At 37.1% G+C, this 23,728-nt stretch overlaps 1 protein-coding gene across 1 annotated transcript; it reads left to right on the forward strand.

The window, feature by feature from the left end:
- The first annotated feature begins 4,383 nt into the window (after nucleotides 1-4,383).
- Nucleotides 4,384-22,840, forward strand: LOC139140446 (mediator of RNA polymerase II transcription subunit 16-like). The gene is made up of 22 exons (XM_070709734.1): nucleotides 4,384-4,546; nucleotides 5,531-5,692; nucleotides 6,000-6,201; nucleotides 9,551-9,685; nucleotides 10,149-10,254; nucleotides 10,647-10,730; nucleotides 11,619-11,696; nucleotides 12,616-12,684; nucleotides 13,891-14,006; nucleotides 14,778-14,935; nucleotides 15,312-15,376; nucleotides 16,010-16,156; nucleotides 16,901-17,002; nucleotides 17,845-17,956; nucleotides 18,176-18,315; nucleotides 18,610-18,690; nucleotides 19,138-19,241; nucleotides 19,722-19,836; nucleotides 20,320-20,418; nucleotides 20,600-20,665; nucleotides 21,212-21,428; nucleotides 21,912-22,840. Exons 1-22 carry the CDS (start codon nucleotides 4,497-4,499, stop codon nucleotides 22,039-22,041), a joined length of 2,538 nt encoding a protein of 845 aa, XP_070565835.1. The 5' UTR covers nucleotides 4,384-4,496; the 3' UTR covers nucleotides 22,042-22,840.
- Nucleotides 22,841-23,728: the final 888 nt, after the last annotated feature.

A 23,728-nucleotide genomic window follows, 5' to 3' on the forward strand; every position in this document is an offset into this window, starting at 1 on the left:
ACAAAGACGGAAGACTTAGACAAAGAACCAATGACAGAAACGGAGACAGAGACAGATAGTGACAAGAGACAGACAACGAGGAAGATGGAGAGCGTGCTTTCGGAAAAATGTGTTGACAATCTTACGGCCAGAAGAGACAGCCGAGGTGAAGACCTAAGTAACGACGAGGAGGTGCAGATGCCAGAACACCAGATACAGAAAGATAGGCAGACTCAGATACAGAGAGATGTGCAGGCAGGCCCAGATACAAACAGATAGGCAAGAAGGTTGGATGGACAGGCGACCCGGTGAATCATAAAGAGATAGATAGATAGATAGATAGATAGATAGATAGATAGATAGATAGATAGATAGATAGATAAATATACATTCATACACATACACACACACACACACACACACACACACACACACACACACACATAATATATATATATATATATATATATATATATATATATATATATATATATATTAGACATTGATTTACAAACATACAGAAAGACAGGCGGGCGGAGAGAGGGAGAGAGAGAGAGAGAGAGAGAGAGAGAGAGAGAGATGTGAGTATATATGCAACTACTATAGCCAATTGTTTGAGAGGTACATGAGTATAAATCGGTTGGTTATTTTAAGGGTTCCTCTTGAAAAGTGACAGAAAGACTGGTATAGATAAGGGTACCGTTCGTGCAACGATTTAAGATATCGAGGAAGAGAAGAATGTACAAGCCCTCCACAAAACATGAAAGTGTCAAATGGTCCGGATAACCGGACAGACAGACAGACAACCAACCAGCTAGCGAGATAGACAGATGAGTTGCTTGAATCTATTTGGCAAAATATCAGACGGAGTGCGGAGGGGGCCGATTATGCATTTATATGTCGGCTGGCATAAAGTACTGTACAAAGGTACTAGTAGATTTTTCGTCTTGCTAGGGTAACATCCTTTCCAATAGCATTGTTCTGTAAAATTACATCGGAGCAAGAATATACAGTACGTAAGATGAACATCACGTCACGAGCGAATTGGACTGGTGTCTTTAAGGAACCGTAACGAAAAGCATTCAACTACAGAATACTGGAAGCCTTCTCATAGAAAGCAAGTGTAACGTGTTTACGACAAACTTTATCACGCGATAAGTGGCTTTGGTCAGGTGATTCATAACAGAATCCATATAAAAAATAATCGTGTCCACATTTGGTTTGGGATAATCAGCTTTGCATAATATCCACTGACAAAAATAATACCACCATTGGTTGGATTAGAGCCAAAAAGAGTGTGCATGGAGATAAATTTGAAACTCAAAACTCAACATAAATATTCCATCAGTGCGTGCAAAGCACTTTTTCTGATGACGGCGCCAACAACAGATAGTCTTATAAACTGAATTATGTAAATAGCAGCTCAACAAGAATTGTAGCGATGGATTTCTTCAAGAGCTTATGAAGCCTAAGGTGAAGAGAATGCGTTATTCCTTATTCTGAAAAGTTGAATACGTTGGACAACCAATGTCCAATAAACCTTGTATGTATGTGTGAGTGTCTGTCTGTCTGTCTGTCTGTTTGTATGTATGTATGTATGTATGTATGTATGTATGTATGTATGTATGTATGTATGTATGTATGTATGTATGTATGTATGTATGTATGTCTGTCTGTCTGTCTGTCTGTCTGTCTGTCTGTCTGTCTGTCTGTCTGTATGTATGTATGTATGTATGTATGTATGTATGTATGTATGTATGTATGTATGTATGTATGTATGTATGTCTGTCTGTCTGTCTTTCTGTCTGTCTGTCTGTCTGTCTGTCTGTCTGTCTGTCTGTATGTATGTACGTACGACGTACGTACGTACGTACGTATGTATGTATGTATGTATGTATGTATGTATGTATGTATGTATGTATGTATGTATGTATGTATGTATGTATGTATGTATGTATGTATGTATCAATCTATCGATCGATCTATGTATGTATGTATGTATGTATGTATGTATCAATCTATCGATCGATCTATCTATCTATGTACGTGTAATAACTATGGCGACGAAGACGACATTGCAATGATGATGATGATGATGATTAACGGCTCTTTTTCGTACCCAAGCTTAGCTTTAAATGCAGGTGCTCATCAGACATTATTAATGAAATAAAACAGACTTTCCCACACAGCATTTTCTTGAATTGTATTATTTTTACAGGAACGGTTCTAGTAGTTTGACATGTAGGCTTAATGTTTTTCATTGAGACATTAGTCGGAGACCAATGCTGATCTGGTGTTTCTTTGTCCAGTAGATCTCCCTAGTTTCTGTCTTTAATCTCACACATGTATTCGCTGCGTACAAACTCTGATATGGGCCTGGGCTTCCCTGCAGTGATCACTACCTAGTTGAATGCTCTAGCTTCTGCAGCCATCGAGTCGCGTGTTTGCTTTATCGGGTGCAAATCTAATGCAATTACTTCAGATACATGTACTTACATGTATTATATAATAACAGTAATGCCATCTCAACCCATGCACATCTACTTTCTCTCCACTTACAAGATCAGAGCTTGGTCTGACCAGAATGTTTGACTGTGCAAGCTTGTTCCAATAGATCTTAGGAAGGGGTCGAAAAGCTGATGACTGCATATATAGAAAAAAAAAAGTGAAATTCAGGGGTCATAATCTATGTACGCAAGAAAGAAGAAATAAGTCTGGTTTGAAATCTTTGAGGCGAAAATGCATATCTTCGTTCTGAGTACCTTTTCCAAAGATTTGATGGCAAATCCCCTGCAAAGCCAACTGCTTTTTAACCACGTATCAGCTACATTCATGAAACTTTAACAAGCCAGTGCGCACTCATCGTATAGCGCATATATTTCTTTTGGCGTATGGAAACTGAAATCAATATAGGGACTTCGACAGCATCGAATAGGTATAGTGGTAAAAAGAAAATGGTGAAGAGAATTACTTTATCAGAAAATACTGCCAGTGAGATCGTCATTTGAGAATGTGGACGCCTACAAATTATGTTACTGCTTTGCATATGTGTGGTATATTTTTAAGGGTTAAACTATTTATGGCACCTGCAGACTACCTCGTCAAGCTTACAATATATTATTTTAGTAGACAACCGTGCTAGACACTTATTGACGTCACCTATTAAAAAACACATCGTTTTATACTGTACAGACATGCATTGGTTTCTCATGAAGTTCGCAGTAGGAAAGTCTAGCGATTAAACTGCATGATAGCGGATTGGTGCAAAAAAGGTGTAGTCGAAAATCGCCAACGTACAACAAGTAGAAAGGTTTGTTGGGGCCAGAAAAGTATCTCAAATTAAAGTGCCACTGTAAATACATTTAAACACTCGCACGATTTGCACGTTCTCATCATTCCTTAGCAATCGAAGAAGGGCGATATCAAGACATCGACTCCACTCATAGATGGTCTACTCTATAGCCTGGGCAAGTTAAAGAGCGTCGGAAAACAATTTTCCATCAATATATCCATTCTGGGCAAATTTGTGTGTGTTCTGAGCAATTGCGTTGAGAAACTCGGCACTTGCGGATTTATATAAGATGTTGAAAATTGTGATTGCCTAATCATTATAGTACTTTGACGTAACTCTGTATGATTCAGATCTTAAGAGAACTCTGTATGCATATTTGTGTGATCCTTCTTTGCATTTGGGTCGCGCCCGGTGTCCTTTACGTGGAAACGTAATGAACATTACCACTTTACAGTATTATCACATTTGAATAATCACCTACAAGTGATATGTAGGGAGATTTTTGGTATTTGCGTGGCAATGGTATTGGCATGTGTCGTTCCATGATGATGAAGAAGCGATCGATTTCCTGATACCAGAAAGGACTAAAACGCTACTAGCATTCTGTAAGTTTACTGAATTGAGTTTTCGAGTTTATAATTCTACACCTATGCATATTACAAAATGAGGCAATGTCGACAATTAATTGTCCTCTTTTAACACTGTGCGGTTAACACTGTGCGGTAAAAATTTTTGCCTGTACATGTGTGGGTAGTTTGTATGTTTTACATGTTTTATGTCAATAGTTTTTCTCGCTGTTTGCCTGATCAACTTGTATACTCACTACAAAACCATTGATTGAACCCCGAAAAGAAGTACACATATAATTATAGTAGGCCTAGATGGTTCTTTATGGGGAAATGAATTGTATCGAAAGCAAAACAAGACAGTCAAATGTTAAGTCATCATTTTTTCATAACTGCAGCGTCATTACGTGTTTTGTATGGTTAATAAAGCTAAAATGACTTGCCTCGCTATCTAGATAATAAAACGTTTACTGTGTACATCATGCACTGGCGCAGTGCAGGAAAGCAAAGTTCCCTTGGCTGGCCAATTGGCGGCGCTTTTCTCCCACAATCCAATCATCATCCGCTAATGGCGGCCTCCAGTGAACCTTTTGTTCGATATAAGTGAAAGCGTGAAAGCGTGGAAAAGTCGCTGATTACGAAGGAATTCGTCGACCAAGATGGAATTAGTCTTCGCAAGCGAATGGCCGAAGGGTGATTCAAACGCATGGTGAGTTTAAGTTCCCGCCGTATCACTGAGGGGGTAGGCCATGTTACACACTTTTGCGTACCTCCATGGCTTGCTGTCAGAAAATGTAATAGCATATCTCAGACAACCCGTCATGCGAAGACAATCATGCCGACGTCTTAGCAAGGTGCAGTGTCGATGGATGTTCTATTTCACTACCACTTTACCAGTGGTTTGGCCTTGCCACAACTCGAACGTTCCAAATGGAAGATTCAATATTGGTGATGGTGGTCTCTAGCCTGCCAGCAATGCAGAGGTGTTGAAACCAAAACATGCTTGGTGTCAGAATTTGGAACTGGCTTTGCTTGTATTGATGGGGAGTTTCTGTTTTGTCTTGCCATAGAGGATGGGACAGTTGGCAAATTTTACAAGAGTAATTTCAAAATCCTCTACATAAGGCAGGGGTAGAGGGGTGAGGGTACTGCTGCACAACCCCAATACTGCCTATGGGGTGGCATCACAGGCGTATGATACATCATTTGTGTTGATTTTTCCTGTTATAATCAAATATTAATTGTAAATATTAATAAGTTACCAATATAAATGTTACAGTGTATGCATACACTGTGTAGAAACTTTGCCACCGACTGAACATGGGTAATGATGTCACTTGTATGCTTTTGCATAGATTATAGAATAAATAAGGGTTTCCGGTGGGTTGTTTACATGAGCTGATTACAATGTGTAAAATGTGATTATATTAATCATAATCACAATTTATTAATAATAATTATAACAACAATGGGGTTTCCAGAAGTATTTACACAAAAATAGACGTTTTTTGAAATAAAAAAGGTTTATTCTGTAACATTCATATTAATAATTTATTAATATTCATAATTACTTTTTGATCATAACAGAAAAACGTTAACACAAATAATGTCTAATTCCTCTGTGGTGGCATTAAAAAAGCAAGGAAGGTACTTACGTGTCATTTCATCAGTACTGTTTTCTTTCATCTAACAGGACTAGAAAGTGGACCATTGACGCCGCTTGCTCATGGTCTTGTCGCAACACAATAGCATTTTCTGGGGCAAGTGGATGCAAGTTAAGTAACGCAAATGACGGGGAATCTCAAGGTGGTAAAGTACATATTGTTGACCCGGACAGACCCTGGCAAGTTCACAGGTAAGACATGACACGCACATTTGCAATCTCTCACAAACGACGCCCACATGCACAAACATATGTTGTTGACACATGAATTTATGTTCCCAGTATAAAGCTTATTTTGACATGATGACAATAAAACCACTTTATAAAATACAGAATAAACATTTGCTGAAAAAAAAACGAAGTCTCTAAGTTTATCATTTATCAGGATATTAAATCCAAATGTCAAATCAAATGTCACAAAACTGAAAAAATCTGCAGCAAGTCAAAATAGTGATAATTTTAACTTATATTATTTTTTCCCCCACTTCATCAATTTCAGTTTCAACACTGGTCACGCCAACGTTATCCGATGCATCAGATGGGATATTTCAGGAACCAGGCTGGTCACAGCTGACGGCAGTGGTAAATGCAAACTGTGGACCATGAGAAACCATATACTGAATGACTGGCAGTGTGGAGGAGAGAGCACAGTTGAAGGAGAAACAATCGTAGCGCTTTCATGGCTTCATATCGGCCTCAAGGTAGAAAACTGTCTAGTATCATTATCAATATTGAGCTGGATATCACCAAGAGTAGAGATCAGTGGACACAGAAAGCATTTTGCATTCATTACTAGTGACCTAGGGAGTCATTAATAAAGTTAAGGTTAGAGGTACAGATAGAGCAGTAGCCAAAGACCCCTAGGAAAACTGATTTAGTTTACATCTAAAATGTTTGTGTTCACTTATCTTGACTTGTGTGTAGATATCTTTCAAACAACTATTAGATCTATTGACATGTCCATTTAAACTTGAACTGTTTTAGACGATGCTGAAGTTATTTTCGTATTCGTTTTCGTATTCGTTTTCGTATTCGTATTCGTATTCGTATTGGAGTCACTGACAAAAGTTTTTATTTTTAGTCCAAATTTCGTACGTATTATATAAAAGTTCTGTCTTTACAGAAGTCAAAGTGCTTTATATATGACAATATATCAATACTTCAATATTTGAGAATGTAAGTTGAAAAAGATCCAATCTTTTTAGGCCCTAGATTGAAAGATATCGTTGCTATCATTAGAGGAGAGATTTTAAAAACAAACGGCCAGTACACAGGCACTCCTCAGCTGGGTAGTCTGTTGAATAGATCGATTTTCGGCTCGATCTATCGATCCCGTAGTCGATATGCGCGCCATTGTAACCAAAATACTCACTAGGTTACAGTCGCGGGCATACTGACCACGGGATCGATAGATCGAGCTGAAAATCGATCTATTTAGCAATCTACCAAACTATTAGCGCCTGTGGGCCAGTAGTCTTTGGAGGAAAGATTTTTTAAACAAACATCATTTTCGTATTCGTATTCGTATTCGTTTTCGTATTAACTTCTATCTCAACAAGCAACTGCAACATTCTGTTGACATCATTAATATCGATAATGGAAATTTAGCTGACCCGCCCAATTTGACGAGTTGTAAACTTAAAAGGTAATTTCCTGTTTTAAACTGATATCTCTGAGAAAGTGATCGTCATAACGACAGTGAATGCAGGGCTCAACGTTATCGCATGCCCGTAAGTCGAAATTTTAGGGGCAAACCTTGGACCTTGAAAATATCAGAGGCTTTTGTAGTGTCACGAAAACCTTAAAAATTATATATATATGACATGCTATATTTAGACTGCTGTCGCAAAGGAAAGCGAGATGAATAAAATGGCATCATTACCGATCGGTACATTTGTTTCCCTAATAAAGATTAAATTAATGTGTGAGCTGTTGTCAGAGTCTTTACTTGAGTACGGCCCATCTCTTTTTCTTTCCTTGCGTTTGCGTCAACTGTCATTGCCAGAACATGTTAATCAACTTGCGTTATGATAAGATACACCAGAATGCATGGAAATTAATTTGTATCGCGAAATATCGAGAAACACCTGTATTCTATGATAAATAGGCTTCAGCTAGTCTAGTAGCTGTCGCAACTGGCTCAATCGGTTTCCGTCATTTGTTACTGTGCGATCCAGTTTTAGTGTTACGCAGTTTGCCCCGCTCTACAGCTCCGTTCTGCAGGTCACTCCAAAAACTTTCAGCAGTACTATTTTGGGGGACCAATTAAGCCGCTAGCCGTAGATAGCTACTTTTTTCAACAAAAACTCTGAATAGAAATGCAGCAACTATCAACTTTCGATAGATATTTTGTAGGCAAGAGAACAAAACTCAAACGTATATGCGCATTGAATCCTAGCTGTGATATCGCAGCGGTACTTGTGGCGTGTATCGAACTCGCTCGGGTCATTGAGGTCATCGCCACAGTCCCATCCATGGTCTGTTCATGGAAGTTTTTACATCCATGGTCTGTTCTACATAATTGCAGTCGCTACCAGGCAGATTTGCCATGATATTTCAACAAAGTTGCTTGCTATTTAGATCTAGCTGAAAACAAGAACCTTTATGAAACATGCTAATCTAGTCCAAGCTTGATGAAATCGATGCTTTGATCTGCTTTCCAAAGGACGATTTCCGGAAATGGTCTAGCCGGTCACATGCCACTATAAACGCAAATATTCATTACGCACGTGAACGCATGAAACATGTTGCAGTTACTGGTTGCTTGTTTTCCCTTGCCAGCTATATTTTGATGACATTTTATGCTGGGATTATGATTGGTTCAGTTGAAATGATGTGACAGCACTAAAACTGCTTCTGATTCTTGATTGGATTGTAGTAAAATTTATCATTAAATCATGGGATATTTTGACAGATCATCCAAGATAACATCAGCAGACACATTGGCAGCGCTGTGCAGTGGAGAGAACGCGCTCAAACTTTTGAGTAACTCCGCTCAACGGCTATGCTTATTCAATGTGTATTTTGGGGTCGCGGCCTTTCGGGACAATGCTCCGTGAACACTGAGCGAATACAATTTGATCACGTATACGGTATGGAGAAATGTCTTGAAAAAAATTCAGTCGCAATCTCATAAAATTTGGTCGCCTATGCGACTGAAAATGGTCGCTACTTTGAGCCCTGATTGAATGTAATACATGAATTATCGGTCGGTCCGTTTTTATGTTATTATTGCTCACATCTTTACTCTGAAAGTTAAACTACCTATTGTGATTGATTTCTGTTACTTTCTACCCAGTAGCAGCACGTACAACTTTGTCGTAACTTGCAATTTTGTAATTTTTGCCTTACCGCACTCACTGAGTTTTGTAAAGTATTGTATTGTATTGTTATTATAAATTTATTTCAGGTCTACGTAGAGCCATGTCAAATGAAGTAAAATACTTGAAATACAAATTGTAAATGGATATGAGTATTCTAAAGTGAGTCCCAAAGGATGACCGGATATAACAGTTTTCACATTTTTTTATTTAGATGGTTGTCCTGGACAAGTCCCCCGTTCATCATAGCTTTCAACAGTCACCCGTTTTGCAGCGCCTCACAAAATCTGCCCTCCCCGCAAAATAATGGTACAGTCCAGGGCAGCTCCTTTGCATCCGCTCTCACGAGTCCCATTACTTGGCACTGACCACCTGATTTCGGGGTGCATCCAGCTGCCCGGTCAAGAGACATTGGCAAGCGAAGATGCTGCCTTACCTGATCCCAACCGATTTTAAGTATGTTTTTTCCAAATAAAATGAGGTGAACAAAATTCTTTAAAATCTACAAATGCAAATTTATGTAAATTTAACCAAATTTGGCAGATGAAATTACGAATCAAATTATCACAATATTTAAACCTCAGTAAATATCGTATATTGCACGTTTCATACCTGAAACCTGGACTAAAAATAACATTTTCTGTCAGTGACTCCAATACGAATACGAATACGAATACGAAAACGAATACGAAAACGAATACGAAAATAACTTCAGCATCGTCTGTTTTAGGTCAGCTATAATGTAGAGAGGACAGACTCCCCAAATGTCATGGAGAAATTCTCTCGGCAGAAATTCCACCCTTCAGTATTACAGTATGGTGGGAAGGCCATTGAAGGATGGATTGCCATAACCATGTCTGGTCTGGTATGTAACATCATGTTCAATATTTAGTTGAATTGTACTTCCAATCGAAATCTACATTGATCTGTGATTATACTGTGGTTATTAAACGTTCAGTAGTTGCAACTTTGATTTTTTTTCTCACAGATTTTCAACTGCAGTTTCTTGTTCTACCCCCAAAACATGTGGAGATAAACATTGTTGGGCCTGTCAACACAGCCTGTAGTTGTGTAAAAGTGCATTGTTATTGTTCACAGGTGAATTTCGTTGGAACTAGAATTGAAATGAAAACAATAACAGGGCGTGCTGTATTTTGTAGATGCTGCATTGACAAGCTAAATAGTAGGTTTTTCAACATGCTTTGGGGGAGTGGAACATGAGCATGCAATTAACTTTCAAAACAAAAATAGTGAAAAAACATCAAAATTTACAGTCACTGCATTCCCTTAGATAATGGGTGTGTGTATTTTTTCTCTCTTTTGTCTAGGTCAGCGTGACATTGATAAAAGCCAATGGTGATTTGGTCACAGCCACAGAGTGTCTCAGTGAAAGCAGAACACACATAGCTCTAGCAGATATTGCATTTAAAAGCTGTAAGTAGATTGGTTTATTTTAGTCATATCTAAGGGCTGTTAGCACAACATGTGACTGATTATAACCAATGAGCTTCAGTTTAGGAGAATCAGTGTTACCTTGCTGTGTCATTCAGGGTCATTTTTGTGATGTCATGGAATCACAAAGTATAAGTAAATTTGCTGTGTGAATGTCTGGTGAAATCCATTAATTTATGAAATGTTCCAACTACCTAGTCCTTCCTGGAGATCGATGTCTTGATACACAACCATTGGTGACTACGTTATCCATAGACGTATCCTTGAGAGATGTACAATGAATGGGTGAAGTATATTGTCCTCAACTGGAAAAAAAAATCAGTTTTTTGTTCACATTATTTCAAATGAGAAACTTTCTGTTTTCCACATTTCAGCTGGACACATAGTCATCGGTACATCAGATGGAAGTGTGAGATGTCCGATAAGTTTTTACAAACTGATTGTAAAATATAATAAAGGTATGCTATGTAAAAAATATTCCTCTTCCCTCATTGTAATATCGCCACCTTTAAAATGTGTCAATACCCATCCATTTAAAGTTTGTTATTAGCGTGGTATCTGAGAGTATGAATGTTTATGTGCCAAGGTTAGGACAGATGTGCCTCTCCAGACCAGATACCATTAACCCTTTCACCCCCAGTTCCCTGTATATAGGTCCAACTTTACCATAGAAAACAATGGATTTGGGACAAACCATGGTGGTGAAAGGGTTAAACTTAGAGTTCTCTAAATCTTAAAATCATTTTACTACTAATGTTGATGCTTGGTCAGTAGAAAACTAGAATAAGTACCAGTAAGTCATTCAACATCTTATTTTCTTAATGTCGACTGTTTTCATGAATATTCTCCAGAGAATCGAGACAGGGAGTAGTTGACATTGAAATTGAAATGCTGTTACTTTCTGACATGAATCAGAACTCTCGTAAAGAAATTTGTATTATCACTCCAGTTTTCTGTAGATTTCAGATGTTTCTTTGAGGAGAAATGTCAGATTTAGAATTTTACCAAAAAGAGTTTGAAGCAGCCCAGATAGGGATATGTTTACCTTGCGAGTATTACGCAGTGTTTTCTTTCGGAAATTCCACGCGTTGTTTTCCCAACATTCACTTCTGTCTATTCAATAGTCAACATTTCCATAACCACAAGTGTGCCCACTATGAAAGGAAACATGTTTTATGTCATACAGGAACCTCTTCAAAGCTATCACTGTTGCTTAACTCACGGAATGTCTTATTTAAATTTTCTCCATCAAACCTTGTTGTGTGTGGCCACCACGGGGTGCTGTTTACAGATGCATATTATTTTGTAGTATGTTTTACAGTTATAACACTATTTCTTCCTCACAGATTACTGCTCTATTCATTCTGAAGCACTTCCCAGTCTCTTCATGCAGTGTTGTACAGATCCTAATCAGAAAGACAAATGTAAGTACGTTTTCCAGTCCACTTAACAGCAGTCTCTCTACCTCTCTGGATCTAGCGGCGATGATAGGACAGTGATCGGTGCTGCTAGTACAAAGTGTTCTTCTGCACATTGTAAATATCAGCATGCATGGTGATTTGATTGACTGATGAAGGTGCCTATGATATATCATACATATATATATATATATATATATATATATATATATATATATATATATATATATATATATATATATATATATATATATATATATATATATAAATACACACACACACACACACACACACACACACACACATATCGTGTATTATTATTTCCACCGGCAAGTAACAGATAAAACATCGCCTCTTTCCATAATTAGCTATCACTTAGCAAAGATATTTTGCAAAGTTGTTCATGTCTCTAAGATCATGTGATGTAAAGAGTTTGACTTAGTTTGCTCAATATCGATATCATGATACCTAGTTTTGCAAGAAGTATGTCAAGAAGATTTTGATAAAGTGTACATTTTTTAAAAAGAAAATGAAATTCATCCTCTATAATTCATGTGTGTGTATTTAACATGTAATGAAAAATTGTAACCATCACAGTTTAGTGCGAAAAATGAAATTATCACTCAATAGAATTTTAAATTTGATATTTAGAGTATGAATATCTTAAATGTACCTGTAGATATGTTGAACCCATATTGGCCTGGTTTAGGCCGTTAACTCCAGCAGAACTTTGCTGGCAGGTACCATTACAAAAGTCGGACTCCCTTGTAGGGCCCCACAACATGTCCTGTAACACAAACTGGCTACCAACTCTCCCTGGTAATATACACATTGTAGTAAAGCTCTGGTTAAATGTTATTTTTCAACACCAAGACTAGAGAAAGTAAAAAAATCCTCAATTTTCAGTATATGATATCTGTTACAGATAATTATGTGAGCCATATACAATTCATGAAAAAGGAAGCTGGTGACCAAATCATTGCATGTGCTGGAGGTAAGAGTTGTTTTAAAAATGCCAAACACTGCCGAAAAAATCTTTACTTTAGGTGCTGATTTTCATTACATCTTTTGATTCATTGGGTAAATCAACTCTGGAGACTTAACAATGTGTGGAGGTGTCAAGACTGATACAGAACAGTTGTAAAATTACAAAAGCATTGGTTGAAAATCAAAACCCACAAGTTGAAGACCTTGTTTTCTCTTCTAAAGACCTCAAACATTGTGGATTTGAAATGTTTCAAAACTGTCCAACATGTTCACTAGGCATTAACCCTTTGAGCGCTGCAATTTTTCCCACTAAAATTATAGGGTGCAACATTTTTCCAATTTTGTGAATTTTTCTGTATTTTTTTGACAATTTTGAACCAAATGAACATCACATTTTATTGGCTTCAGATTTTTATCAAAATTTTAGCAAAACTTAGGAAAAATTTGACTGGTGTATATTTTGATATAGGCAACAAAAATTGACTTTGGCGCTCAAGGGGTTAAATATCTTTAGCTCATATTTGGTTTTATATATAAATACCAAAAAGAGCTTATATGATGAGTCTGAGTGGCGTCGATGTCTGTATATTTGTGGGTATGTGCGGATGTATGTCCGTCACACACGAAGGCTCCCATACCGCCAAAGCTACCGTCTCACTATTTGGTGTACAGGTAGATGTAGGGGTTGAGATGTGAATTTGTTCAAATGAACACATCAGTGTCAAAAATGTGCAAATGAGGTAAGAAAAAGCGAAATTCTGAAACAGGCTTTAAACAGGCTTACTCCACTGACTTGAGTCATTTCCTGTCATTGTTTATGAACTGTTACATATTAACAGACCTGCTCAAACCATAGACAGTAGAGGGGAGGAAGACCGTCAGTAGAGGGGAGGAAGACCGTCTATGGTCAAACTAAGGGGGGCTAGCTGCCTTTCTGCTATGCATGTTGCTAAAGTTGACCTCCAGTACCTAAAGTTTCAGACCTTAATTACTTTTGTCATTCTTGTTTTTCTGGTTTAAATATTTCTTGTTGTTTTTCTGGTTGTACTGTGCAGAAATCATTGTCATAACATCATCGTTGAATTTTCCTCCACTGAACAGATAGAAACAACATTTATTGTTGATCTTTGGTACCCATACTGGTATGCACCAATTCTGATCAAATTTGAGCGACACCGTATACCGTAATTGTGGTATTTTTTGATTACTGTAGGCCCTCTAGGAGCATGCATAGAATGTTGGGGTTTGCGTCGGGAGCCGGTGAGTGTTCATAAAAGCTTCCAGGCGAGCTCTCCTCCAAGGACAAGAGACCAACAGCCCTCCACTCTGGTAAGAATGTTTGCCATACTTGATATTATGTGATAGCGGAATCATCAACCCTCTATCTCTTCTTCACTTTGATTGTCCCTCATGTTTCCCTTGTGTATACCTTGTGTGTATCGTGTGTGTTCAGTGTTGAGATGTTGATTCACATACAGAGGTAAAGGGAAGCATTTATAGATAGTAATATTTTCTAGAATTTGTACACTGATCCAGATGTCTGTAGGATGTCTTGATGTTAGAAAATAGTTCGTGTCCCAGTGTTAAAGCACGGCAAATGAAAGTAACTACTTTAAACAAAGTCCTTACATTTTGAGGGCGATTTGCTGATCATGATAGGAATGTTTATGGAAAGTACAAGCATTTCACCACACCACCGACACAAATGGTTATGAAATTTAATTTTATTTGGAACACAAATTTAATTTGATAGTATTTAAAATGCAGGCGACATGTCAGGTTGACCTTATCCATGATAAATTTCATTTCAAAAATGAAATTTCAGGCTAAAACCATTTTCGCTGGCCAGATCTCATTGAGTGTCTGACGTTACCAAAATTTGGAATTACATGACTGTATTAAGCAGCTTGAATCGATTTATCAGACTTGTTACTTACACCTCAAATGACTTTAGGAAATGAAATTTTGTGATTAGGATCTGTCTCCGCCGTAAATTTTTGTCGTAACACCCACGCCTTGACTTTGTCAAGTTTCAGACACTGCAATTTTACATTTTAGATCTTGCGTGCTCATTTCTTTTTTCGGTGTTTTTGTTCACAGAAATGGATTTATAATGCGAGTTACACAGACACGTCCAATGTAGCAGCCCTAGCCTTGCCAAAACTACCCTTGAATCTGTCTAACAAGTCCATATACAACGGACCCGGAATGGTGTTTGCCGTGGCTTTCCATGACGGCAGCATCAAACTTTTGCACAGGTGAGTGTGTGCCATAAAGCAGACTCTTCCTACAAAGCTTTATTTTGTCATCATCTCTTCGTTTTTAAGGAATGACAACAATCAGCCATGATCTTGCATTCAGGAAATATTCCCTTGCATTTGTAGCATGTGTTTTCCACTAGAACCGTTCATGGATCATCAAGACCCATGGCCCTGAGTTGTACCACATACTCAAACCAGCATTAGTAAATTTCAATGTACAACTGCTATACACTACTACCTCTTTATCTGATCAAATCCCTACCTCATTATAAATGACAACCTACTGAAAAGATCATTTTCTTTGCACCTGTGTGTACCAAGTATCATACACCAAACAATTAAAGATTTTTTTGCATTCTCATTATTACTTCAGAGTCTCCTTGAAGCCATTTGCTGTGTTCAAGTATGAAGGAGTGAAGCAGGAGTCAGGCCCACAACGTATGTTCATTTATTTGTTGTAATATTTCTCTGGTAAAATAATGAGAATAAAAAATGAACACATCCTCATTCTTAAACATTACACATTTTAGTGAAATTTACCAGTGCATTTTGAAATATTTTGCCATTCTCAGTATTTAAGCCTCATCTTATATTTCATGTATATTATATTGTTTTGTTTTAATTGACAATACATGTGATGTCAGTATATTTGAATGGAAAATCTCAGTAAATTTGAATTGAATTTTCACTCACATTCAGTTTCTTTGAACCAAATTTGCCTTGCTTATTGAAGTTATCATTCACAGTAGGATGTTTTAACATTCATATTCTAGAAGGTCAATGTTGCAACTACATGCATAACTGCATCAAAGCTGTTACATCAGTAAAGTTGCCTTTGTACAGTGTCACTAATTCCTGTGAAAATGGCATGTTTCAAAAGTAGTATTTCAGTGTTTTAAACTTAAAGTATTCCAGTGAGCTACATTAGAACGTTTCTGAGGAGATCAGATGTTTTAGCTTGTGTTTGTATGCGGTAGAACTAAATGCCCCCAGACAGGTCACATCGATTCACATGCTGTAGTTTCACTGTGAGGATTTAGAAAAGATAATGATGTCATAATTTATTGACAGTGAAGAGACAGAAGAACAGCAATAATGGTAAACAACTGTCATGTATTGAGATGTCGGCCACATGCTGCAGTCTGATTGGTGTTGACAAGAGTGGTACGCTATGTCTTATGAAGATTGCTCCAACGCTTGGGCAAGCACTTGATCCAGGTGAAGAGACTAATAGCACCTGCTCATATACTACTCATATCATAATGACAGTTTTAAAGTTTTCCAAATGCTTCACTTCTAAAGCTTAAAACTATTCTTAATCATTATCATGGAAAAAGTATGGGTACACTGTACAGAATATTTGACAAGATAAAAAACAAATATCCAAAGTTTACAGTATTGGAAACATAGAAGTGGCTACTGGCCACCATTCCCAACCTTATCTCTATCGAAAAATCTTCAAATATTACTGAAAAAAAGACTGAAAATAAAGTTTTGAGGAATTTCAAAACGAACTTATTTAAGTTGTCGGCTCTTGAAGAATCCTATGATTTCGAGAATCTAAATATCTGCACCTTGAGGTGTACCCTTCATCAAAATGTCGGTTGATTTTTTTTTTAATAATAAAGCAGTGTTTGCTGTGTGTTGTTTAATGGAACATTAGGCAACATAAAAAACAAAGAGTTTTAAACTGAAACTATTACTCAACAGTACATCAAGCTATCATCAGGAATGTACCGGTAGTTCTCTACAGCAGTGTGTATAAGTTTCACATCAGCCAATAGATGTAGGGAGTACATATACCAAACTCTAACCATATCCGTAGGTTCAGTAATTTCACTCTTGCAATGGCAGCTGACTACCATTTTTCCCACCAAATTTTGAATTTTTTTGAGAGTTGGTTAGAGGGGAAGATTAAGTACACTGGGTTGATTTGGATGTATATGTTTTGTTCTATTTCAGGTGCAGCAAGGGCCCATACCATTGCACAGGTAGTTAATCTGTTAGAGTATTGTATGGTGACCTGCTATGACTGGTGGGATCTACTGCTTACTATTACACCAGGTATCCTCACATGTTTGGATTATATCTATTGTATTTTTAAAACTCTGTTCGAAAATTCTTTTTAAATTGAACAGCAATCTTGTATAAACAAACACAGAGTATATTTACCCTTTTGTAAATCACATATGAATTAACGCTTGAAATGAGGCTGTCTATCATGTACCAATGTTTCTTTCTCTTTCTTTGCTGATATTGACATTGTTGCATTCTGCTTAATAGTGGTGAAAGATTTTTATCTTTTTTCACGCATTGTAATGTATGATTTTCTTGTCGGTTTTTATTTATCAATGTTTACTTTGTGTGCATGTTTCTGTTATGAAAGACAGTGAGTGTTTGGCCTGACTGGAACTGCAGTTTCAAGTTTTAGCAATATGAACAGTAAATGAGTGCTCTGTTTAGATATGGTCACCTTTATGCAGTATGCTATGAAATGGTGGACATGTTAAGCAAGTTCTGCAGAAACAATGCATTGCCATTATTTGAACTCTTGTCACTGAATGCCCTCAACTTACATGCTGTGTTCTCTGTTTTCTTTGTGTTGTGACCTGTTTTTGGAAATGGCAGTAAATCTAAGATATAGTGGAAACTTAACTACCCGCTCATGTCATCACAAATGAATATTGTATAAAATGCAGTGAAAAGACAATTTTTGTGTAATGGGTGGAAATCAAAATCATCTAAGAAAAATGCATGATTTTTCTGATGTGAATAAAATGTACAGAAATGCTGCTCATTTGCCTTTAAAGTTAGCATCGACATTTTTCACAAGTTGATGAAGGAGATTGACTATTTAATCAGTGATTTATTTTCTTTAATCTTCCTTTTCACGTTTCCTTCTGCAGGTATGGTAGAAACAGTTATAGACAGACTTAGCGAAGCTTTCAACAGACAACCTAAATCACTGCAGGAATTACTGTTCACCAGACTCACTGCTGTCAAGGCAACACTGTACAGGTAAGGTGACTGTACGCTATGACCTTACATTAACCTTTAACCTCAAATATATCCCTTTAACTATTGGCTGAATCTGGTCATGATATTTGACTTTCCTATTTGTTGGCAATAATGAAAGGAAGACTAATAGTAAACTCATGCACTTATTCAAGTAAAACTCTTCTAACAATTTTAACCAATATTTGTTTGATTTTTAACAACTTTTGCATTTTTTGAAAGGCTAAATATCAGTGGAACAGGTAAATCAGCCGACTGCCATGCCAAACTACTGCTCCATGCCATCGCTGTCACATTCAAATCCTTGCTGAGACCTACCTCACTCTCCAGCCAAGAGAAAGGACTTGCAGAGAAACTTGCAGGTACCAGCATGCATTACTTTTTTGAACTTTGAACTTTGACACTACAGCTCTTCATCCAACCAGGCATCAGTAATAGGATTTTTAAACTGTTGTTTTTCACCTTTACTGATTCCAATCAAGTGTTTGAAACAGTGCAAATATATGTCATTTCTGAGATTTAGAACTATTCAGCTTAAATAAAATGTGCCTAGCTTCCCTTCACATCATAATTAAACTGTTTACAGGTACTTTTATCTCATAATTATCTTCTGATATTCACTTAATTACTGTTATTCTCAAATGTTCTTGTAACAGCTGTGTGTGCAAGGAGTGTAGAAACTGACCTTGACAAGATAATGATGAACTTAGATACAAAGGAATTTGTAATTGAACCTGGTAAGTCAATTTTCTATTACTGACAAATTCTGTGAAATCTTGCAAATCTGTTTGCCAATTGTAATATTGTTTTGACCAATCTTTCATGTGAATATTTTTTTTTCTGCCAATTGTAATTTGATATTCATGCACCAAGGGGTATATTTCCCCTGCAAATAATTTGATATTCATGCAGTAAGGGGTATATTGCCCTTGCAAATAATTTGATATTCATGCATATCAAGGGTTATATTGCCCTTGCAAATAATTTGATATTCATGCATCAAGGGTTATATTGCCCTTGCAAATAATTTGATATTCATGCACTAAGAGGTATATTGCCCTTGCAAGTAATTTGATATTCATACATCAAGGGGTAAATTGCCCTTGCAAGTAATTTGATATTCTTGCATCACCGGTATATTGCCTTTGTTATTGCCCATTTCATATTGTCTTCCTATCTACCAGCCACAGTCCAGTCCCTTCAACAGTTGATACAGTGGGTTGCTGACTTTGCTCTCTTCTTGTTGAGCAATGTACCTCTCCAACAGATGTACTCCAACAGACCTGGGGTATGTGCAGCACTGTCTTTCTTTCAAAAACATGTTCCACTCCAGAGAAAAAAAAATTAAGTGTACTTTCATTCACTACATATGCCTACAAAACTTCCTGTCTGTTTCATGTTACAGATAATGTAAATGTTTGTTTCATTTCGAAAGTGCCCTCAGACAACATTGGTGTTGGTTGTACATGTATATTACATTACTCATGACCCTATCATTGTAAAGTTTCCCTCCCTTATTTTGGTGGAATATTCCAAATGCACTGTGAAAACAATAATGGTTGGACCAAACCAGAGAGATAAGAGGGTTGATTGTATGTTAGGAGAATCACCTGCCTTACATCCTCTGATGGACAGTCGGGAACTCAAAGGTAGTCAGTCATGAAAGTGTAATATCAACTTACCAGTAGAGAGAGTAACATTCTAACATAAGCTTTGGTAGGTCAGTTTAAAATCTTAACAATTTCTCCAATTTCTTCTTTCAATTCAGCTTAGTATGCTAAGAGACTGGTCAGTGTTGTGCACTTTGAGGGAACTGCTTGTCATCATTCGTATCTGGGGATTGATCAAATCCACTTGTCAACCAGTCTTCACTTCCACGTCAGGTAGAGTATCAGCCGACCATATCACTTCCATAGTCTTCATCATTGCCATGGTGATTCATGAATAAAAAGAAATTGGCACCTTGGATGATATTTGTCACATGTAAATTGCAGCAAACTCTCTCAGACATGCATGGTTTACAAGTGACAGGCTACAAGTTTGATTATGATGTGAACACATAAAATTTGAATAATTTGTCATTTTGAAGACCAAAGATAACTAGTAGAAAATGCGCACAAGGATATTTTTCTCTGATTCAAACCATTCCAGTGGTTTTATCAGTACCAACTTTGAAGTTTTCCTAATACAGAAACCCCTCGTCTATGAATATTACATATCTGAGGAGTGAGGAAAATTTCAGAATCTGTTAGGATAGTCTAGAGAGTTTGTAAAGCACATTAACAATTCTACTGGTGTGTACCTGAATGGCACAGTATTTTAGATATCATGAGTGACATTTTTATTCACTTTCCATCTCGTTTCAGATAATGTCGATGGTCTTTCAACACTCTTCAAATTGTTGACGCAAGTCTGGCTCTGCTGTAAAGATGACTCCTACTCAGAGTTTGATGATGCCTTAATAGGTGAGAAAACCCAAACAAACATATCAGCAGTTTCCATAGCAACTGAAATGGCATTGTGTCTGCCATGTTCAATCCGTTTGAGTGTTGTATTATAAGTTTCAGGGTTTGTTTGTCTACGTACCTAAGTATCTTTAAAAGTCATCATAAGATGTCAAAACTGAGTTTACTTTCTTTCTGACAGATGAGTGTATTTTACTGCCAAGTCAGTTACTCGTTCCAAACCTGGAAAGTCTGCCTGTGGTTGAAGGTTTGTGAAGATTTTGAATTATCATTGTTAAAAGCTCAGAATTTGAAACTTATGAGATTACTAACTTGAATTTTCTCGTATCTAGTTTATTGCCAAATCAGCTCATCTTGGAAATCTAGTGTAAGAGTTGTATGTAATCTGCTTTTTTTCGTATTTTGGTATACCATTGCAATATTTACAAATTTGCCAAGGGATAAAGTTGCTCTCTTCTGGCTTTGTCTCTGTCAATTTTGTATCATGGTATTGGAAAACTTGATTCTTTGGTCAGAATGTTTGGACAAGGTGACAGAATGGTTAACAAAGCATTACCCCTAATAACACTTAGAGAGAGCACAGGTGGAAAAAAAACCAGTGGCACGATTTTGTGTTCACACCAGAATTAGAAATAATTGCTGATGCACTAACAACAAAAGTGCAGACCTCTGTGCACAATATCGGTACAAAAGGATTTTAATGGATATTCATGAAATGCATGAGACATCATTTGAGCTTAATGTTTTTAAAAACAACAAAATAACCAAGATTTGACACATCTTTCATTTCCAGGCATAACTGGCAAAATCACTGGCAAACTGCCAATGAGTTTCCACTTTGAAAGCACACCACTCCACATTCCCCATGTCACCAGTTTCAACCCGGGGGCCACACCTGGCTCTGAACTCACAACCAGGCTTATGACTGACAAGCACTGCCACAAACACGATATTGTCAGGAGAATCCATCTAGGAGTGGCACCCCATGATGAGCTGAAGCAGTGCACAAGGTAGGTACTTTCTTACTCGATATACTGATTTCTTAACCCTGAAATTTCCTTAATTTGGTACACCCAAGTGGTTTTCAATCTGATGGGTGGACCTACAGGCAAATGGGAGGTAGTGTAAGGGTTTAATTTGTAAAACGTGAACCTCGAAACTTGTCAAACTCGAAACTTGGCAAAATTACTGGCAATTAATTTTGCCTTAATCATTATTATCTGTAGAAGAAGGAGATCTTGTATGACTTTGAGCAGATCAACTAATTAAAAGTCTGTGTAAAGCTATGAAAATTCTCATTGCTGGTTTCAGAGTGTCAAGTAATATCATGAGGTGTTTTTCTGTATTCTTTCATAGGGATGAACACCCTCAGGTTGTCCTGGCCCCATCACTGTGATTTACAAAGACAATGTTTCAATACAATGCAGGATGGTCCATCTTTCCGCAAAATCCTTTTTACGGTATTTACGTTTTTCTCTCTTTTCGTTCAACAGGTGTTCATGTGTTTCACTGGTGAAGTCAACAGCCCAGACTCCTGCCCTCAAGGCCTGGGATCAGAGATGGGTGAAAGCCTGTGTCTGTGGTGGACAGTGGAGAAAACTTGACCTGCCCCAGCCCATGTGACACATGCAGCATATACATATATTTGAGATATATTTATATACTATATCAAAATGCTATCAGCCTCCTTTCATTTATATTCATTTTTGTACTTTTTCATTCCACTCCTATGTACAATACCAAAAAACTTACTTCCTACATTGTATGAATATTCAGGTTTTGTTCCTTTATATTCCAACTTATCTGAATTACAAATTTTGTTTCTTGGACAACATCTGCCATTGGAGAATGTCTGTCTGAATATGTAACCTGCTTGTCAGTCTCTACCAGTGTTCAACCCTGTGTCCAGCTGTGTCTGCCGCTGTATCCAGTGTCTGTGAAGCTGTGTTTCTGTTCATGCTCCCACAGTCCTTCAGTGTCTCTGTGATTGTTTGCCTGTCATTTCATTCCTCCATCTGTCTTCATGGTTAAATATGAAAGACTGACTGTATGAGATAGGTATTTGTAGACTGTGAGTAATAATGGATGGTTACTTCTAAAACAGAAATGCTACAAACACACAAAAAAACTTGCCAAATGAGAAAAGCACATTCAATGACATGGTTTTGCTGAACAGGACAGGGTCCAGTTGGACAAATAAAGTCTCCTGGGTGTGTGAAGACCGTTTTTATTTCTCAGTTTCATAACAAAACCAATCATGAGAAATTTTCTTTCAGAATTTTTTATTTCACTTTCCAATGATGTGTTGTATTACAACCCGTTCACTCTGTTATTGAGCTAACTGTGAAGCTTGTAAAGTCTGTTTGTGATGCTCCATATGTTTCTTTATTACTTTTGGAGAATAAAGTGTCATATACGATAACTCATTTATCCATTTTGTCTTGCTTGATGTGAACATATATGAAGGGAAATCTCAGCATGGTATGATGCAATGATGAGAAATTATGGCATTGATATAAATAATTTATGACATTCATTCAATGGACCTCTACATGACCTTCCATCCACATGTCTTTCATCATAGCAGGTCTGTGTGTATGGTTCCTCAAGTTTATTATACACTGTGTGATAGTCCACTGTATTAACCAAGTTCTATACTGAATTAACTGCGAAACTTGGGTCAAATTTTGACCTATACTTGCAGTACAAGGTGAATTTGGAATGCTATATTCCTCCAAGAAGACCAGGATGTAAGGTCATGTGGAGGGATATGAAAATACCCCATTGAGGAAATTCTGGCAAGCCCGTAACTCTCTTCCTTGATTGATTTTAAAATATGTATTAACTTACCGATGGATCTAAATCGTGTGAGTGTTTTCCTCTGTGGGAATGCAAAATGACACAAAAGTATTGCAGACAAAGTATGCAGAATGTTTTCTCTATAAGTGAAAATGTGAAGGATAAAATGCATGTCTTTGGATTAAACACCTAAACCTAGCCAGTTTTGCATGGCAGTGTAATAGTAATAATGTCCTGGTGTTTGTCTTCATCAAATAAAAAGTGGAGCTGTTTGGATTATTATAGAGAGCAAAATTTAGCCAAAAAGTAACAAGTGAGGCTTACCTAAAGTTTTCAAACCATTCACATGTCAACTGCACTGACTGACTGACATGATTTAAATTTTTTGAATGGTAGGTAAAATGATTTAAGTCCTTAGAAAATTTTACAAATGACCAATATTTCTGTCATGTGTCATGCCATTGCGAAAATTCAATAGTCTTACCTTAATCTGAATCATCAACAGAACTGT

The sequence above is a fragment of the Ptychodera flava genome, chromosome 9 (assembly GCF_041260155.1).
Source record: "Ptychodera flava strain L36383 chromosome 9, AS_Pfla_20210202, whole genome shotgun sequence".
Lineage (NCBI taxonomy): Eukaryota > Metazoa > Hemichordata > Enteropneusta > Ptychoderidae > Ptychodera > Ptychodera flava.